The sequence below is a fragment of the Podarcis erhardii genome (assembly GCF_964252035.2).
Source record: "Podarcis erhardii genome assembly, chromosome: 4".
Lineage (NCBI taxonomy): Eukaryota > Metazoa > Chordata > Lepidosauria > Squamata > Lacertidae > Podarcis > Podarcis erhardii.
In genome coordinates this window covers 3,899,779-3,919,248 of record NC_138508.1, presented here as the reverse complement: position 1 = coordinate 3,919,248, position 19,470 = coordinate 3,899,779, and the positions used below count along the sequence as shown (strand labels likewise).

Genomic DNA, 19,470 nt, shown 5'->3' with positions numbered 1-19,470 from the left:
ATGAGCCACCCTCCCCTGCTGCAGCCCTGGGACCCCCACCTTCTCCCCAATGCACCCTCTGGGGGGGGGGGAGGAGGAAGAGACTCACCAGATCCCCCTGGAAGAGAGCAATGCAGGATTTGCAATAGCAGAAAGCAACCCTGCCCCCCCCCCGCTTGCAGGAAGGGGAGGGAGGGGCTTTTCCTCTGGAGGACCTGGCCCCCCCTTTACTTCCTCTCCTCTCTAGGAATGCAGCTCATTTCCCTTTAACCCTTGCCAAGCCGAGTCCACCCTGCTCAGTCCTCTCTGCCTTTTCTCTCCTGCATTGCACAATCCCAGAGATGCTCATTTTATTTTTGCTCTTGGCGGGTCTGTGATCCGCTCCCTCCCTTGGCCAGAAAGTGGAGGAAGAGCCTGCAGGGAAAAGGGGGTTGCAGGAAGCAAGGAAGCTCCTCCTAGAATGGGAGGGAGCCCCCTGGGTCATCTATTCCAGCCCCCCTGCAAGGCAGGAATCCAACCTCTGCTTCACAACCTCCAAGGAAGGAGAGTCCGCCATCTCCCAAGGGATTCTGCTGCTCTTCCCCTCAGAAGGTTCTTCCTGCTCTTTAGGCAGCAGAAGCTGCTTTCTGGTCCTCTGGGTCCCTTATTCTGGGCAGGAGAAAAGAAGCTGGCTCCCTCTTCCATGGGTCAGCAGCCCCCCAGATATTGAGAGGTGGCTCTCAGGTCTCCATCCAGGCAGGTCTCAACTGAGGGGGGAACAGGAAGACTGCGTCTCCTGGGACTGGAGATAGGAGGCCCCACATCCACCCCAAGAAATATTCCTGCAGGTTTTTAGCTGCCTTTCAGTTCCTTATACTGTTACAGGAAAAATCCGAGGGCTCCCTTGGACAAAACAAAGACACCAACCAGGATAACTTGGAGCAAAACAGCAGCCTGTAGGCTTGGCCTTTATTGAACTGTTGCAACAGGGTATTCCCCTCACGTGCAGGAGAGAGGAAAGACCCCCAAGAATAGTGTGCAAGGTCTTATAAAAACTTTTGAAATTCCCCTCCTCCAGGTCTAGCCCACCCCCAGAAACATCATGCATACATTACAGAAAGGAGGGGTTGAGGGAGGCATACATTACAGAAAGGAGGGGCTGAGGGGGGCATACATTACAGAAAGGAGGGGCTGAGGGAGGAGTTGGTGGTAACCTGAGTGTCTTGTCACCTGGCTGGTTCCTCCTTTCCCCCTCCCCATGAGTGCTTTCCAGAGGACAGAGGGCAGTTGGCAGTTTCCTGCCCCCTGAGGGAAGATCTGATCAGTGTCCTTTGTTTGAATCCACTCCCATATGCAGGTTCTTTGTGATCTTGATTGTCTTCTGTCTGGGATCATCAGGGTTGGTATGGGCAGGGCTCCTGTGTATGTGCTGAGACCAAGACTAAGTCACCCCCCTTTGTTAGTTCTTGTCATATGGAGTAAAATAAGAATGGAACAGTGCAAATCCAATGTATGGTTGATTTTCTATGAATTTATAACAGAAATGTGGCGTATGTAGTGTGTGAGTGTGAAGTTTATACAAACAGAATGATTGGGGTGGGGGGGTTCCTGCTACAATACCTTCTAGACCAGAACAACATGGCCACATTAAGGAAATTTTGCCTACGGTACGACTATTTTCCACTCACCCATTTCCACTTATGGTGACTGTTATGTACTGAGTTGAATAGGATCCAAAATGCAGCTGTCTGATTGGTCCTAGAACAATAGGATTCAGAATGAAGCAGTCTGATTGGTCCACAGGAGACACCCAATCCAGCTCCAGGTGGGAGTGAATCCACAACCTGATTGGCCTACAGGAGAATCCCGGAATTAGCCAATCACGTGGGGCCCATTGTGTAAATAATGTACATAAAGCAGACATCCTGGGGGAACTTCCATTCCTCCTCACCACTATGAGCTGAATAAAGAGCATGAAATCCACTCTCGACTCTGAGTATATTTCAGTGACCAAGTGTCCAGCTTGGCAGAGGACAGTCCTCTGTTTGAAGGGCTATCCCAGGCATGGCCAATCTAATGATAAAGAACCACCGGGAGGGAGAACATCAGGGACGTTGAAGATTCCCATCCACAGCTGCACTGGGAAAGTAGACCGAGCAGAGAAGCACACTGGTCACCTAGTCTCTCCCACTATGGGGAGAAAATGTACAGTATTTCTACTTAAGTTACCATTCTCATTTCCAAATTTGCACCTTGCTCTTTACCTTTTACCTTTTTGCATCCTAAGTGCTGCAAGCATCTAGAAACCATTTTTGTTAGAAAGCAAGGGGAGAAAGAACCAGGGGTCTCCTTGGACCACATCCTAAAAAATTAGCAAATATGAGTTGGAGGAATCTCTGCTTGTACAGATTCTAGGCATGCAGTCTAATTTGCCTGTACCAAGCACAGCCCTTCATATGTCAAATGAGGAGGTTCACTCCAAATGGTGGAACTACTCGAAGTCCACCCCCATCCCTACTTTATTGCGATGTGTGTGCCCTCAAAACTTTTAGAGTTAGACCCCCCCCCCAGGGTTGAACGGTTCAATCTTCCCTCAGTTACTCATGGCATAGATGGCTTCCATTCAAGCCAGCTCCCCCGCCCGCCCACCTTCACTCCATCCTCTTTTCTTCTTCCTCCCACCCCCCACAAAACTAGCCAAACATTTGTAATAAGGTCTAAAACTTGAGGCTCCCCAAGATGCTCAAGGAGGTGGACATGGAATACAAGAAGGGGAGGCGAGGGGAAGTCGTGGAAAAAAGTTATTGAAAATAAGGACCGTAAATGTAGAATGTTTTTTTTTTTAATTTTTTTTGTCTTTTTTCCCTTTGTTTTTTTCTCCTTTTTATTTTTTCTGGAAAGTTGTTTTTGGCCTTTGTGTATTATTGGAAACTCTAATAAATATCATTTTTTAAAAAAACAAAGTTGGGGGGAAAGACTTTTAAGAGCTTATGCTCACAATGTAAATAAACCAGAAAATAACACTGTTAAAAAAAAAAAAGTAAATAACAAACGCTTCCTTGCACCATTGCTGAATATAAACAGGAATCAGCCACGGTTTGTTTGAATCCCATCTTTTTCAAAGTTGTGTCTATGCATTCATGCCATAGACACACACTTTGGTGTAAACCATATAGTGCCCTTTGCAGCTTTAACACCATGCTCTCTTTTTCCAGCTCATAACCTGGTATTTGCTGTAAATAGACCTCGGCGTCAATAGGAGCATTTAAATACGTGGAAGCAACATCAAAATGATTAACTTTTAACCCCCTCAGACTTGACATTGCTAAAACTGATTTTACTGTTTCAGCCTTTGCTGTTGGGGCAAACACTTCATCATAATGTATCATTTTCCTTTGTGAAAAGCCCCTTGCGACCAACCTGGCTTTCCTTTGAAAACTACCATCAGCCAGCTTTTTCACTTAAAAAACCCACTTACAGCTTATGGGCTTTTTACCTTCAGGCAATTCTGTAGGTACAAACACGTTGTTTAGCAGAGAGTTATACTCTGCCTGCATTGCCTTTAACCATGCCTCTCTCTCTATAGTAGGTAACTCTTGCACTTCCTCAAATTTTTCTGGCTCAGTTACATAAACCTGGTTTATGGTGACAGGGGACCCATAATGGACTGGAGGTTGACCTTTATTACTTCTTTCAGACCTCCTTGGTTCATTAATCTCACCCCCTGGGCTACCTTCAGGGTTGCTTTTGGGGTGGATTGACTGGAGATTTACCTCCTCCTGTCCCAGTTGCACTTTCTTTTCCCCCCTGCTCCACAAGAGCAGCTGGAGAAAAATGCTCAGTCTTTACCCCCTCCCTTTCAATTTTCCTGGGAGTGCTGCCAACTCTTAGCTTAGTTTCAACTGCCTTATCAGGTACGCTCGGCAGTAAAACCTTTTCTGGCAGTTGGTTTGCATGTATCTTGGGCCAATTTCTTTGCTCCTTAAAGCTGGTTGACCAACTATAACTCAAAAGATTTTTATCAAACCTGTAGGCTTTCGTTCTGCTTTCATACCCAAGAAATAGCAACTGCTGTGCCCTCTTTCGACCCTTTTTCCGGTTTTTTACAGGTATGTCAACCCATGCCTTTGTCCCAAAGATTCTCAAACGTCGCAAACTGGGACTTTTGTTAAAGAGAATCTTGTATGGTATGTCATCTAATACACTTAACCAAAAACGATTTCCAATATAATTGGCTGTCTTAATACTCTCAGCCCAATATTTAATTGGAAGATTTGCATCTGCTAACAATGCTTTCATCTGTGTCTGCAAGACACCTCTCCTACGCTCTGCTACTCTGTTCTCCTGAGGAGTTGCCACGTTGGTAAGCCTGTTTAATCCCTTGGGATCACAACCAGTTTCTTAGGGAATGTGTCATAAATTCTCCTCCCCTGTCTGTCTGAATAGAGCACACCTTTTGGCCAAGCTACCTTTCTACCCTTCTTACTCATAACTTCAAAGTTTGGGCAACTTCAGACTTTTGCTTTGGTGGGTAGACCCAGCCAAAACTAGTCATCCACTAGTATTAAACAATACTTGTTACGGGAGACACTTGGTGGAAAAGGTCCCGATACATCAGCATGAATCAACTCCAGTGGGTTTTTGGTTTCTCTCTGGCTTGCTCATGCTACTGGGCAAGCCCTGGTTTTAACTTCCTTGCAAATATTGCAGTCTAAGTAATTATCACAACTTTTAATGTTTTTCATCCCCCCCGACAACTCCAAAGTTTTGTTCAGCACCTTAAAGCCAGCATGAGCCAGGTGCCTGTGCAGGAGATAAATACACATATTGTGGGTTGGGACATTTTGCACATTCACAACCTTAGACTCACACCATAGTACATACATATTGGTTCTAAGGTTAGCATTTGCCAACACTGCCCCATTTTGCTTTATCTGGCACTGATCTCCCACAAAGTTTACTTCAAAGCCTGCTTTTGCCAAGTCAGGAATACTCAGGAGATTGTTTTGCAAACTCGGCACACACAACACATTCCTGAATGTGTGTCCCACAATCTCCACCTCACAGATCACATTAGCTTTCTGGCCTGTAGCAAGACTTACATGTTTTTTGTTTGAAGCCCTAGCATCAGTTAGCAATGCTTTTCTTTTACAAAAGGTTTGAGAAGCTCCGCTGTCCAGAACCCACAGCTCTTCCTTTTCTTGACCATCTGCAGACACCCAAGCGGTAGACTCTCTCTGCTGCCTCCTGTGCTTCTGCTGTTTTGTTGTTTTCTCGGGCAGTCCCGAAGCAGATGTCCACTGGACTTGCAGCAAAAACACCTTTTTACTTTGTTGACCACCGGCTGGTCTGCAGCAGCTCCTCCTGGCTGTTTCTCCGACTCCTGACACCTCTGCTCTTCCCAGCTGTTGTTCCCTTTGGGATGCTCTGACAGCTGGACTGAGGTCATCTTTTGCTCTGCTCACCTGTCCTCTTCTGCATACAACCGTCCGGTGACGTATTCCAGAGTCAGCTTATCAGTCTCCACCAACTCAAGGGAATTGACCAGCATATCATAGCTGTTGTCAAGGGAACTCAAGACCATAAAGACTTTTTCCTCTCCCCCCGCAGGCCTCCCTCTTAAGGCTAGCTCCTGGAAACAGCATGTTAGGAACTTTAGGTGGTTTACCAGGGAGTCACCCTGTTTTATCTGACACCGGTACATTCTCCTGGTCAGTGTTATCAGTGAGCCAGCTGTCTCTCGCACATGGACAGCCTTGAGTGCATTCCACACCTCACTTGCCATCACCTTATCTGCTACATAGACTAGCTGGCTGTCGTCCACTCCAAGGATGATCGTAGCCAAGGCTTTCTCATCCTTTTCTATCTGTGCCTCTGCTTGTGCCAGCTTTTCATCCTCCGCCTCCTCCTCCTCGGGGGCTGCGGTGTAATTTCCACGACTTTCCACAGGCCCTCACGCTTGAGGAAGTGTTACATGTGGACCGATCAGATGCTGTAATTCATGGCCATCAGCTTCTCTAGCAACATGCCAGCTCTGGACTGCTCCATACCTGCAGCTCACCTCCAGCACCCACGGCTAGATAACTGCTACCTGTACTCTTGCACAGAGGAAGCGTGCTGGGCCTGTCGAGAATTCTCAACGGCGCTTTAGCAGAAATGCTCAGAGTTCCAGGTTCTTCAGTGCAGTGCAGTATATTTATTGTGAGCTATATATACACAAATATATACAATAATCTACAGGCTATAATACACGAGCAGTTCATACAATCAAACAGAGTACCTGGCTGCTCCTTAAGGCAAATAGGAAGACCTTTCTATCTCTCTCTCTCTTGGAAGATGCAAGAATTACCTACTCTGGAAGAATGGCAGACGAAGGTGACTGAATTTATGGGACTGGCAGAGATGACCGGCAGAATCCGTGATCAGAGGAGAGAGACAGTGGAAGAGGACTGGGAAAAATTCAAAATATATCTTAAGAACTGTTGTAAAATTTCAGACTGATAAAATGTCAAGGGATAAGAAACAGAGAATTACAGCTGTAAATGTTTAAGTTAAGAAAACCTGAGGGAAGTTAAATATAAAAATGGAATGAAGGATTGCTAAAAAATTGGAAACAAGGGTGCAGTGAAGGGGAGGTATGGGGAAGTCATGTGTTGTTTGTGTATGTTTTTTTTTGTGTGTGTGTGTTTTTGTTTGTGAAAATTAATAAAAATTATTTTTTTAAAAAAAAAATCTCTCTCTCTCTGACCACACTCTTCTACACCCCACACTTACTGCTGGACAGGTCTCCCCTTTAAACTGATGACAACCAATCAACTGAAAGCACATTACTGCCGAGTCTTTCTGACCCAGCACTTCCAAAGAAAGTATTGCAGGCTGATTGCATCAGCCAGTTGCATCAGCTAGCAAACTCAAGCCTGCAGACTTACTATCTCACACAGCATTTTGTGAATCCCGACAGAGCGAGGGACCACTTTTCCTCTGTTCCCCTCTCTCTTAGCAATCCCACTCCTGAGGTATTTTCCTTTGTATGCCAGACCAAAAAAATATAATAATGATAATAATGATAATGATGATGATGATGATGATAAATAAATAAATAAATAATATCAAAAATGTGCAATCTACTCCTTGAGTGGGAATTGAAAGATGAAGTAATAAAAGAAACAACGATAAAGTGGTCACAAGATCTGGGCAAGAAAATACATTTAGGTAGGTGGGAAAAATTATGGAGTGTCAACATAAATTTCACAGCTTGTTATTTGATAAGAGAAAATAGAATGAAAATGTGTTATCGTTGGTACCTCACCCCAGTAAAATTGGCAAAGATCTATAAAAAAAAACATTCAAACCTTTGTTGGAGATGTAAAGCGGAGGTGGGAACAATGCACCATATGTGGTGGGGATGTAAGGTGATTAAACAATTTTGGACCAAGATACATGAAGAGTTGAAAAGAATATTTAAGAGCACAATCCTCCAAAAGCCAGAAGCATATCTGTTAGGCTTAATAACCAATGATATCCCCAAAGATAAAAAGAATATATTCCTCTATGTGACAGCACCGGCTAGATTACTAGTGGCAAAAAATTGGAAAACAGGAAAAATACCAGAATGATCAGAATGGAGAATTAAGATTTGTGAATTTATGGAGATGGAAAAAATTAACAGCATCAGTTAGGGGCTGCCCCATGCAAAAGATTAAGAGAGAGTGGGATTGTGTAGAGAGATATATGGAAAAAATATGGATATAGAAATTAATTTTAACATAAACGTAAAAGGAAAGATTCACAAGGATACAAGATGATATTATAAAGGATATGACTATTAAGTATAAATAAGTGCTAACACAACAAGAAACAAATGCCAATAAGATCTCACATGGGTGAAGGGAAGTCGGGTGTGGGGGGAGGGAAGTAGAGGGTGGTATTTGGAAAATTATTAAGAATGTGATATAAAAGTAAAATGTTTGTGCTTGAAATTGGAATTATGTTGACTGACTGTGGTTGTAAGCTCCTCCCCCCCCCCCAGTTTTTACTTCTTTTTCTGACACAAAAACTTTAAATAAATTTTATTTTATTTTTTAAAAAAGAAGTTTGCTTAGAGAAATGAGAAAGGTAGCTTAAAAACACCAACACCGAAATGTTTGCATGCAAAAAGTTTTCTCTCTTTCCTATGCTGAACACCAGTTCAAATGGCTAGAAAATTCTTTTTGAAGTTCCGCTAAGTTACAGCTCATTACAGCCCATCCGTGCTATAGACAAACTCCAGATACTCCTCAGGAGCTGAGAAATAATCACAGGGAAGCCTGTTGCTTCTAAAGGAGCTTTATGAATACAAACAGCACAAGCTGGAAAATGATTTTTTTAAAAAAAGACAATTAAAATCATTTAAAAGACTTGACTTCAAACGGCACCCCAAAAGGAGCTTGTTTAAATAGAAGCCTGCTGCAAAGAGGAATTCTAGTTTCCTGTCATATCCAATCCCTCGTGCCGTGCATATAGGAAGCGCAGAAACACTTTCAAGGTCACTGTGAACAGACCAGCAGTTAGGAGCTGGACAATTAACATGAAAACTCGCATGCTAACGAGCAAACATCACAGTGCAGCAAAGAAAGTTTATAAGTTATAAAATTGCTCCAATGGGAAGACTTGCAGGCTAAACATGCATGAATCTTAGCAAGGGAAGGGGGGGCACTAGGGGGCGCATTGGAAGATGGCTGACAATAACATCTCTCCAACCCACACGAGGTAATTTGGAGGCTATGATGGGAGTAATTAGCCTCCCTACCCCCCCCCCGGATGGTGGGGGGACTGCCTTGCCTGCTGTGCCCTATACCACTCCCGAATTTGTGGGGATGGGGGCACTAGGCACAAAGCCCTCCTGTGGGATTCCGGTGCTCCTGGACGCCGTCCCTGATTCGCGCCTTTCAGGGCTGCCTCTAGGTCCCAGCTCACAGAGGACCAACGCCAGGCTAATATTATGTACAAAAGTCTTTATTGAAGTATAATTTCCATTTTAAAGCCAGAGCGTGCAACCCTACGTCTAGACTCTAGATGGGCGAAGTCCCCTCTGAGTCACTCCCCCTTCCGCACCAGTTTAAGATCCTAGCCCGGCTCCACCTCCTGCGCTGTTCCTTCCTCCTCTGGGTCCTTCTGCCCCCTGGGGTTTCCTCCCTCCTGGACTCTTCTGACGCTGACCCCCCTGAGTCTTGCCCTTCCTTCCGGCGGGCTTTAGGACCTGGCTCCCTATCCGGGCTACCTGCTGTGCCGCTCGCCTGTACATTTGAACTTGGCGCGCGCGCCCAGCCGGTGACTTTCCTCTTGACCGTTTCCCCGCTCTCTGATGGAGGCGTGGCCAATCCTGACTCATCTCCTCCCTCTGGTGGTGAGAAGACTGGTCCCGATGCCTGGGACTCCTCCCCCCCACTACGCTCTGGTGGGGACGCTGGTCCTGATTTCCAACTGCTGCTCAGGGAGTCCCCGCTGGCCCCTTCCTTTTGGGGTTTCCCCCTTGGCACCCCCCTTGCCCTGGCCATCGGCGCTCCTCTCTGTGAATCTTCCGATTCGCTGAAGAGACTCGTGGAATCTCTCTGACCACTGTCACTGCCTACACCCCCCCTCGTATTCCTCCTCCTCACTCTCCATTTGCTCCTTCTCCTGTGTCTCTGCTCCTGAACCCCTGACAGCGCCACTAGCTGCAAGAAACAATTTGGATGAAGGAATGCACATATTTCAAGGAAGGAGAAGGAGTAAAGACTGCTAACAGAGGAGATCTCTGATAAAACAAGACAAGATTAAATCATGAGAAGATACGCCAAGACACAGTATGGCAAATGACTGATGGGGGAGGGGAAAAAACTTCCCTTTCTTTCCTTATGTGATTAAACAAGAATCCCCTCCCCTCACGAGTCAGAAATGTCGTTTTAAGGAATTAAGCTGTGGATTTAAGGCTGTGTGGAGATAAACTTTCAAACCAAAGCATGTTTTAAGAAGAGCGTGGAATGTATAAGAGCTTTGGAATGACGCAGTTAAAAATGCCGTCGCCATATTGGGAAGTTCTGTCGGAGGACTTGAGTCTGGGAGGAGAAATAGAGAAATAGAGCTGTTTTTATATTGTGGGTGAAACTCCTCAGAGGGACTTAAGAGCGACAGTTTTGCGAGATTAATGATGGAAAGAGCGATGTTATCTATGAAGGCGATGATATATGGAAACCATCTCGATTTGAGGATTGGAAGAACGGAAAAATTCTCACAGGATTATTATTGGTATTTATCGGCTTAAGGAGACTATCAGAAGAGATCATAAAGAAAAAAGAGAAAATATATGAACAAGATGTGATGTGGAAACAGCAAGATAAGACTGGATAGAATCATGAACTCTGTTTGGACTGATTTGGATTGATTTGGACATTAACGCAGTAGCAAGAAGATGATCAGAATCCCCCTTCGGATCTTGAAATATGGGTCCCCCCAACAAAAATTAAAAATTCGGCTTTGTAATTCGGAAGTTATGTGATGTGATTTAATTTGATTTGATCGGTTAATAATTTTTTTTTTTAAAAAAAAGAATCTTAGCAAGGAAAATATAGATGAAAGGCCTCCTGAAATGTGCCAGTGATTGAAATCCTTACCTGATAGGCGTAAGCTAGAGATCCTCGCCTGTTAAGTGTAAGGTTACCAGCAAGCTTGCCAATTGTTATCTTTGGCCCAGAGATCTAAGGGAAGAATGGGAAGCCGTGTAAGAAACCGGCACTGCATAATTGCATGCTGTAACGACCTTCTTGACCTGTTGCTCATCTGGCTCCTCCCGTGTCATGAATTGCCGTATTTTTCGCTCCATAAGACGCACTTTTTTCCTCCTAAAAAGTAAGGGGAAATGACTGTGCGTCTTATGGAGTGAATGCCTACGGGCGGCGGCGGGATCCCGCTGCAGTTGCGAGCGGAGGATCCATGACTCCCATTCCTTCCCTCCTCCGTGGCTCGCTTTGAAGCAGCAGAGCCGGAGAGGAGCCGCTTACACAAGAGGAGGCTGCTGGGGTTCCTGTGTCAGGTCCGTCCGGGGGCGTGCTGCCTCCCCACTCGTCGCTCCTTGAGCACGCATGCTAAAGAAACATAATGCTCCTGTCCCTCTCACTCTCACTCTGATATACCGGTAGTTTATTAAATAGTTTAGTACAACATTTGATTCAGAATATTTCCCCCCTGTTTTCCTCCTCTAAAAACTAGGTGCGTCTTATGGTCAGATGCGTCTTATGGGGCGAAAAATATGGTATACCAGAGTGTTCGAGTTTAATTGCTCTTGTATCATGTGGGCTGGTCCTCTGAAATGTATAAGTGTGGTGAGAGCCAGTGTGGTGTAGTGGTTAAGAATGGTGGACTCGTAATCAGGTGAACCGGGTTCGCGTCTCCGCTCCTCCACATGCAGCTGCTGGGTGACCTTGGGCTAGTCACACTTCTCTGAAGTCTCTCAGCCTCACTCACCTCACAAAGTGTTTGTTGTGGGGGGGGGGGAGGAAAAGGAGAATGTTAGCCGCATTGAGACTCCTTCAGGTAGTGATAAAGCAGGGTATCAAATCCAAACTCTTCTATAAAAGCCTGAGCTAAGCATAGCTTGATGCTTCTGTCTGCCTTAAGACTGGAGACTGGTTGCAACCAAATAAAGGGCGATTTCCCCTCAAATCCTTGGTCATTCCTTTATTGGCTGACTCCTGCTTCAACCTTGTCCAATTATCAACATTTATTCTATATTTGAGACCTTAGAATTCCTGTAACAAACCTGATACCAGACAAACCCTCCATGTTAACTGGTCAGCTCCCCAGACAAAAGTCCCATGCCTCACCCAGGACAAAGCAATTACAAAAGCATTACAAAGCATTACAAAAAATATTGGTAAGACCATGAGACAATATTGTTACATATCATCACTGACAAGTGAAAACACCCCCCCCCCACACACAAACCCCCTCATTAAACATGCTGTGCCAAAAAGCAATGGATGAATTCTGACACCTCCCCTGACAACTTGAGAAGACACCATGGGGGTAAAGTTCTTCAAAGCCCCTGGCAGCTCATCCCTGCCCTCCTGCTCCTCTCCTGCTCTTCCTGCAGTTCCCCCTTGGGAGTCTAGGAGGCACTCTTCCTCAGCTCCAGTGCACTCAGCACCCGCTCACGGATCTCCTTGGTCTTGGCGCCATAAACGATGGGGTTGAGCATGGCTGGAACCATGAGATAGATGTTTGCCAGGAAGATGTGGACGTGTTGAGGGATGTTGTGTCCAAAGCGGTGGGTGAGGAAAGAAAAGAGGCCCGGTGTGTAGAGGACGATGATGACCCCCATGTGGGCCCCACAGGTACCCAGGGCCTTGTGCCTGGCCTCCAGCGAGGGCAACTGGAAAACAGCATGTAGGATCAGTCCATAGGAGACGAAGATAAAGCCAAGGTCAGCACCGACAATGACAAGGGATAGTATCAACCCATAGAGGTTGTTGGGTGTGGTGTCCCCACATGCGAGCTTCACTACTGCCATATGTTCACAGTAGGAATGGGATATAAGGTGGGAGTGGCAGAACGGCAGTCTCTTCACCAGGAAAGGAAAGGGCAAGACAACGATGAAGGCCCGGACCCCGATAACAGCACCAAACTTTGCCACAGTGTTTGTCGTCAGTAATGTTGTGTAGCTGAGTGGGGAGCAGATGGCCACGTAGCGGTCATAAGCCATGGCAGTGAGGGTCCCAGACTCCACCGCACAGAGGGCATGGATCATGAACATCTGCACCAGGCAGCCAGCAAAGGTGATCTCTTGGGCACCAGCCCAGAAGATGCCCAGCATCTTGGGAACGATGCAGGTGGGCATGGCTATATCAGTCAAAGCCAGCATGGAGAGGAAGAGGTACATGGGCTTGTGGAGGCTGGGCTCCGTCTTGATGATCCAGAGCAGGGTGGCATTGCCAAAGACGGCCATGGCATAGATGAAGCAGAAGGGGATGGAGATCCAAACCTGTATGTTCTCCAGACCTGGGAGACCCAGGAGAAAGAAGGAGGAGGAGGAAGAAGGGGCATGGCTGCTAATGTTGCCAATGTCTGGCATGACAGATGCTAGTGAATTGCATATACAGTATGCAGAGAGAGTAGAGCCACTTCCTGTGATTAAAGCTCCCGCTTTGCAGTGAGATTGTTCGTGTTAAATTGAGCAAAGACCTGACCCTGCGGCTTATCTATCAGAATTTCTCCCTTTGTGACACAGGTGCTCCTGACTTTAAATGGATGTGTTCAGACTGCTCCTTGCAAAATCGTAAAAGGTTTGTGTGTGGCTTCCTCTAGATTTTCCTGCAGTTGCATATACTGGCTTCCAGAGACATTGCCCAGGAGGAGACTACTGACCTCAGGGTCTTTGCTGCTGCTACGAATAGTCTTTGTTCTTCCAAGGTCGGTTCTCTTTATATGCTCCATCAAAAAGCGAGCAGATAGAAAATGAATTTGATGCTTCTCAATGAGGAGGCTTGAGAGAGGTGGGCTTTTGCTGCTTGGTTTAAGTTGTGGAATCAGACAATTCAGGGGTGCTCTATAGATTCTCCTAGTTTCCCCCCGTCAATTACTCATCAAGAAGCCCCCTTTTTGGAAAATTTGCTTTTGTTTACCCCCCCCCCCATTCTTCAGCTCTTCTAAGCTGCTCTTTGAGGGTGATAATTTTTAAAAAAGATCTTTTTGAATTAATTTATATCTTTGAAAGGGAAAAAGGAAGTTCAAGAAGAAAACAACTAGTGCAAGAACAACATCCTCAGGAGTCCAATTCTGGAGTAAAGCACCTGCATGAAAAGAAAGGATTGAATAATAATAATAATAATAATAATAATAATAATAATAGTAACTTATTATTTATACCCCGCCCATCTGGCTGGGTTTTCCCAGCCATTCTGGGCGGCTTCCAACAGAACACTAAAATACAATAACCTATTAAACATTAAAAGCTTCCCTAAACATGAGGATGGATCCAGGCCATGTCACAACTGCAGATAAATTCAGGCTCATCACAGCTATCTGCCAATCACCCATTCCCACCACCCTTCTGAGTAATACCCCTCCCCACCTTCTCACTATATAGAAGGGTCTGGTGACTTCTGTTTCAGTGTATCTGAAGAAGTGTGCATGCACACGAAAGCTCATACCTAGAACTAACTTAGTTGGTCTTTAAGGTGCTACTGGAAGGAATTTTTTGTTTTGATAAATTCAGGGTTAGGGTCAGGGAGCATAAGTGCTTTCAGAAGACATTGACACATGCAGTGGCTCTCTTCTGGGTTCCAGTCAACTGTTCCAGCACAAGGCACCCATCTCCCTCCCCCATATACACCCAGCATTAAAAACACAAAAAGAGCCCTGTAGCTTGATCAGGCAGAAAGTTCACCTGGTCCAGCATCCTGCTTTGCCAGATGTCCCAATGGGAAGCCTAAAAGCCGAACAGCTATAAGCAGCTATCCTATACTGAGTGAGACCAGCTCACAATTGTCTTCACTGGCTAATGTTATCAACTTGTCTGTGTTCAAGACCCTCAGCCCAGCCGTGGGCCCCCCAATGGCCACTCCGTGCAGACCATTCTACCATCCTCCAGCAGAGAAAGTGCAACTGGAGACCCAGTGTGGTGTAGTGGTGAAGAGCGGTGGACTCGTAATCTGGTGAACCGGGTTCGCTTCCCCGCTCCTCCACATGCAGCTGCTGGGTGACCTTGGGCCAGTCACACTTCTCTGAAGTCTCTCAGCCCCACTCACCTCACAGAGTGTTTGTTGTGGGGGAGGAAGGGAAAGGAGAATGTTAGCCGCTTTGAGACTCCTTCGGGTAGTGATAAAGCAGGATATCAAATCCAAACTCTTCTTCTTCTTTAGCAACACACTTGCATTCCCTTTTTGACTGCAGAGCAGATACCAGCCTTTTTTGCAACACATGCAGTAGTTGATTAATCAGAAATGGTACACGGACACACACACCTGTTACTTTAGATCAGTTTTCAATGTCTGTATCAGCTGGCGAGGTGCATTGGGCTCTCCAGGGTCCCTGGTCCAGAAACAGCTTGGATCCATAGCTCACGTGTGCCCAGCCCAGGCACATCTGCAAGGTGGGAGGATTCAGTGCCTTCATTTTATAGACTTTGGAACAGCTAGGTCAGGATAATGGAAGGGGATTTTTAGTGACTTCAGAGTCCCTCAGGTGCTGCATCCGTGGGTGATGGAGCACAGGTGAGAAATCCCTTGGTGATTCTGGGTGTGTAAGGTGCAAGGGGTTCTATGAAGCCCACTTGGCTATTGCCTAGAGATGGTTGCTAGGGAGCAGGCCAGGCCAGCTTCACGCAGCTGGGATGGAATGTGTTCTGTCCAGGGAGATTCTTGCTGAAAATCACCAAGGCTACATACACACACCACACACACACACACACAATAAAAAAAGAGAATCTTGTGAGCTGTAGTTTGATAAAAGTGCTGGGAATGGTAGCTCACTTGGGAGGCAGCTGCTTTGAAGGTGCTTTTGATGTATGCTACGTTTGGAACGCTACCGTATTTTTTGCTCTATAAGACTCACTTTTTCCCTCCTAAAAAGTAAGGGGAAATGTGTGTGCGTCTTATGGAGCGAATGCAGGCTGCGCAGCTATTCCAGAAGTCAGAACAGGAAGAGGGATCGCTGCTTTCGCTGCGCAGCGATCTCTCTCGCTGTTCTGGCTGCTGAGATTCAGAATATTTTTTTTCTTGTTTTCCTCCTCCCAAAACTAGGTGCGTCTTGTGGTCTGGTGCGTCTTATAGAGCGAAAAATACGGTAGTTTTGGAGCAGTTAAGTGCTCCTCCATCAAGGAGACCGTGATGGCCACCAGCTTGGGTGACTTCAAATGGTGATTAGACAAATTCATGGAGGAGAGAGCTACTGAGGGCTTCTTGACAGTTTTATTTCCTTCAGCTTGAAACTGAAGGTGTTTGAGACACAGAGACTTTAGTGGGGAGGACATACAGTATATATTTGCAGTGCTCTTTTTCTGAAAAAGAATGTTTAAGGGTACTCTCATTTTCCTACTCCTATTGATATATTGCCCCTCAATGAGGCCAAACTTAGATTCACAAAATGTTTATGGGTATGTGTACCCCTGCACCCCCCAGAAAAAGCACTGTATAATAATAATAATACTAATATTACTACTAATAATTTATTATTTATACCCCACCCATCTGACTGGTTTCCCCAGCCACTCTGGGTGGCTTCCAACAAAATATTAAAATACAATAGTCTGTTAAACATTAAAAGCTTCCCTAAACAGGGCTACCTTCAGATGTCTTCTAAAAGTCTGGTAGTTGTTTTCCTCTTTGACATCTGGTGGGAGGGCGTTCCACAGGGTGGACGCCACTACTGAGAAGGCCCTCTGCCTGGTTCCCTGTAACTTGACTTCTCGCAGTGAGGGAACCGCCAGAAGGTAATGGTCGATTGTATCAAAAGGCACTGAAAGATCCAGCAGAACTAGGAAACAGCTCTCACCTTTGTCCCTAGCCTGCTGGAGATCATGGACCAGCGCGACCAAGGCAGTTTCAGTCCCATGATGAGGCCTGAATCCCAACTGGAAGGGATCCAAATGGTCCGCTTCTTCCAGGCGTGCCCGGAGTTGTTCAGCAACCACTCGCGCAATCACCTTGCCCAAGAATGGAAGATTTGAGACTGGGCGATAGTTGGCCATATTAGCTGCATCTAAAGATGGTTTTTTAAGAAGTGGTTTGATAACCGCCTCTTTCAGCGGGTCTGGGAAGGCTCCCTCACAGAGAGAAGCATTCACGACCCCGCGAAGCCCATCTCCCAGCCCTTCCTGGCTAGCTTTTATAAGCCAGGATGGGTAAGGATCAAGGAGACAGGTGGTTGGTTTCACTCATCCAAGCAGCCTGTCCACATCCTTGGAGGTAAGAGATTGGAATTGATCCCACACAACTCGACTAGACAGAACTCTAGTACTCTCCCACCCTGGCCCTGCTCCCAACACCCTCTTCTCACAGTGGCCAACTGGATGCCCATTATGGGAAACCCGCAAGCAGGACTGAGCACAAGAGCACTCCTGTGATTTCCAGCAACTGGTATTCAGAAGCATTGCTGTCTCCAACATTAAAGGCAGTGCATAGGCATCATGGCTTGTAGCCCTTGATACCCCTCTCTTCCTTGAATTTTGTGGGAATGTTCAGGGATGCAGGAGAGGCTATACTGTTTGATTATAGCCTTTCCAACTTGTGTTAACAAGTTCCACAATTTAGCAGAGTAACATTCCCCCTTTTAAACTCACAGCAGATGTGTTTGCTCAGGTTCACTAAAGCCTCTATAATAACTGTCCTGTCCTGTTATTTCCCCCTTATTCCCTTATAAAAGATAAAACACGACACAGTCTTCTATAACAGTATAAAAAGAGTTTACTCACTCACATTCTGTTCACAATCGGATCCCAGAAGGCAGAATTAGCTTAGAAAAGTAACATACACCTGGAAACTATCTCATAAGGAGACAGTCCCTTTGTCCTCTCCTGGCTGGAGGCCAAGAGAGCATCTTTGGCTAAGCAGATGTTTAGCCAAAACCAGCACCTTAAACCTGACCCTATACTCCACCGGGAGCCAGTGAAACTGGGTGAATATGCTTCCATGGCAGGGACCCTGTGAGGAGCCTTGCTGCAGCATTCAGTGCCTGCTGGAGTTTCTGGGACAGTTTCAAGGGCAGCCCCGCATAGAGTGAATTACAGTAGTCAAGCCTGGAGGTGACCGTCGCATGGATCATTGTGGTCAGATCGGGGCGGGGAAAGTTGAGTGAATGTTACACAGAAGCCAGAACCAATTCTCTATCTCCCTCTTTCCCTCCTACTCTTCTGTAAACCATCTCTCAACTACCCCAACTACCCCCAAACTCCCTAAGAAATGGCTCCATTTATTTCCCCTCCCCTCACATGGACACTCTCTCCTTCTGTGATTTCCACCAAGTGGGATTTGTCTAATCCTCCTTTAAAGCCGTTGAGCATCTAACCAAGTTTGTAACCGTGAAGAGCAGAACCACCCATGGGTATGATAATCGTTGGCTTCCCATGCTGGATTGCCCTTCAAAAGCTTTTCCGGTGGAAGAGGAGGAGAGCTCTGTCCCATATCTGTTTGGTCTTCACCCCATAGATGATGGGGTTCATCATGGGTGGGAAGAGGAGGTAGAAGTTGGCCAGCAGGATATGTATGTAGGGAGCAACATGGTGACCGAATCTATGGATGACTGAGGAGAGGACCACAGGCGTGTAGAAAACCAATATGGCACACAGGTGAGAGATGCAAGTGCTGAAGGCTTTGAGCTGCTCTTCCTTTGAAGCCAGACTGAGGACAGTTTGTAGGATCTTGGTGTAAGAAAGACCAATAAAGGTCAAATCAAGTACTACAACAAAGAGAGCAACTATGATCCCGTAGATGTTATTGAACCGAGTGTGGGCACATGCCAATCTCACCACCGCCATGTGCTCACAGTAGCAGTGGGCGATGACGTGGGAGCGGCAATAGGGCAATCTCCTAAGCAGGAAGGGCAATGGGAGCATCAGGACCACAGCCCGCACCAAAGCCACCAGCCCAATTTTGGCTACCAAGGAATTGGTGAGGATGGTGGTGTACCTCAGAGGGTGGCAGATGGCCACATAGCGATCAAAGGCCATGGCCAAGAGCACAGCAGACTCCATGATGGAAAAGGTGTGGAGGAGAAACATCTGAACAAGGCAGGCGGTCAGACTTATTTCCCTGGCCCTGAACCAGAAGATGCTCAGTGTTTTGGGCATGGTACTGAGGGACAAGGTCAGGTCGATGGAGGCCAGCATGGAGAGGAAGAAGAACATGGGTTTGTGGAGGCTCTCATTAGTCTTGATCACGTACAGCAGGGTGCTGTTGCCCAGCAGGGAGGTGGTGAAGACAGAGAAGAAAAGTATGGAGATCCAACCGTGGGAGCTTTCCAGTCCAGGAATACCAGACAGGAAGAACACCGAGGGGTCAGAGAAGGTGTGGTTGGGAGCTGTGTTCATGTCGATATCTGCATCAAATAGTCTTTCCTTTCACAGGCAAGGCATACCAGATGGGACCATAAGCTCTTTCTGAGCTATAACTCTGCGATGCTACAAGTGGGGAGTTCCTTATGACATCAGAGACACAAATTCTGTTGGCAAAAAAGGGAAGAAGATAAGAACACTAGCCACTGCTTTGATAGATCAGGCAAGGGTCCAACTAGTCAAGCACTCTGCATCCCCCCCTCCTCCCGCTGTTTGATGCTTCCATCTGGAATTCAGAGACATATTACCTGAATCGGTTCCTTTCATCCATGATGACCAACAAACAGACTCATCCTTCTTGCATTTGTCCATATGAATACAGGAAGTTGCCTCAGTATGCTGACTGAAAGAAAGCCTATGGAACCATCTGGTTCAGTATTGGCTACAGGGGTTTTCCCCAGCCTTACCCGTATCTGCCACCTTGGACCTTCCCCAGGCAAAGGAAGTGT

At 46.3% G+C, this 19,470-nt stretch overlaps 2 protein-coding genes across 2 annotated transcripts; both read right to left on the bottom strand.

Annotated features, from left to right (window-relative positions):
- Positions 1-12,082: 12,082 nt before the first annotated feature.
- Positions 12,083-13,045, bottom strand: LOC309340650 (olfactory receptor 52P1-like; the record flags this gene model as incomplete). The annotated part of the gene is made up of 1 exon (XM_081859534.1): positions 12,083-13,045. The coding sequence occupies one exon, from the start codon at positions 13,043-13,045 to the stop codon at positions 12,083-12,085; it is 963 nt and encodes a 320-aa protein (XP_081715660.1).
- A 5,004-nt stretch (positions 13,046-18,049) lies between these two features.
- On the bottom strand, positions 18,050-18,997 carry LOC309341179 (olfactory receptor 52K1-like; the record flags this gene model as incomplete). The annotated part of the gene is made up of 1 exon (XM_081860701.1): positions 18,050-18,997. One exon carries the CDS (start codon positions 18,995-18,997, stop codon positions 18,050-18,052), a length of 948 nt encoding a protein of 315 aa, XP_081716827.1.
- Between the last annotated feature and the right edge of the window lie 473 nt (positions 18,998-19,470).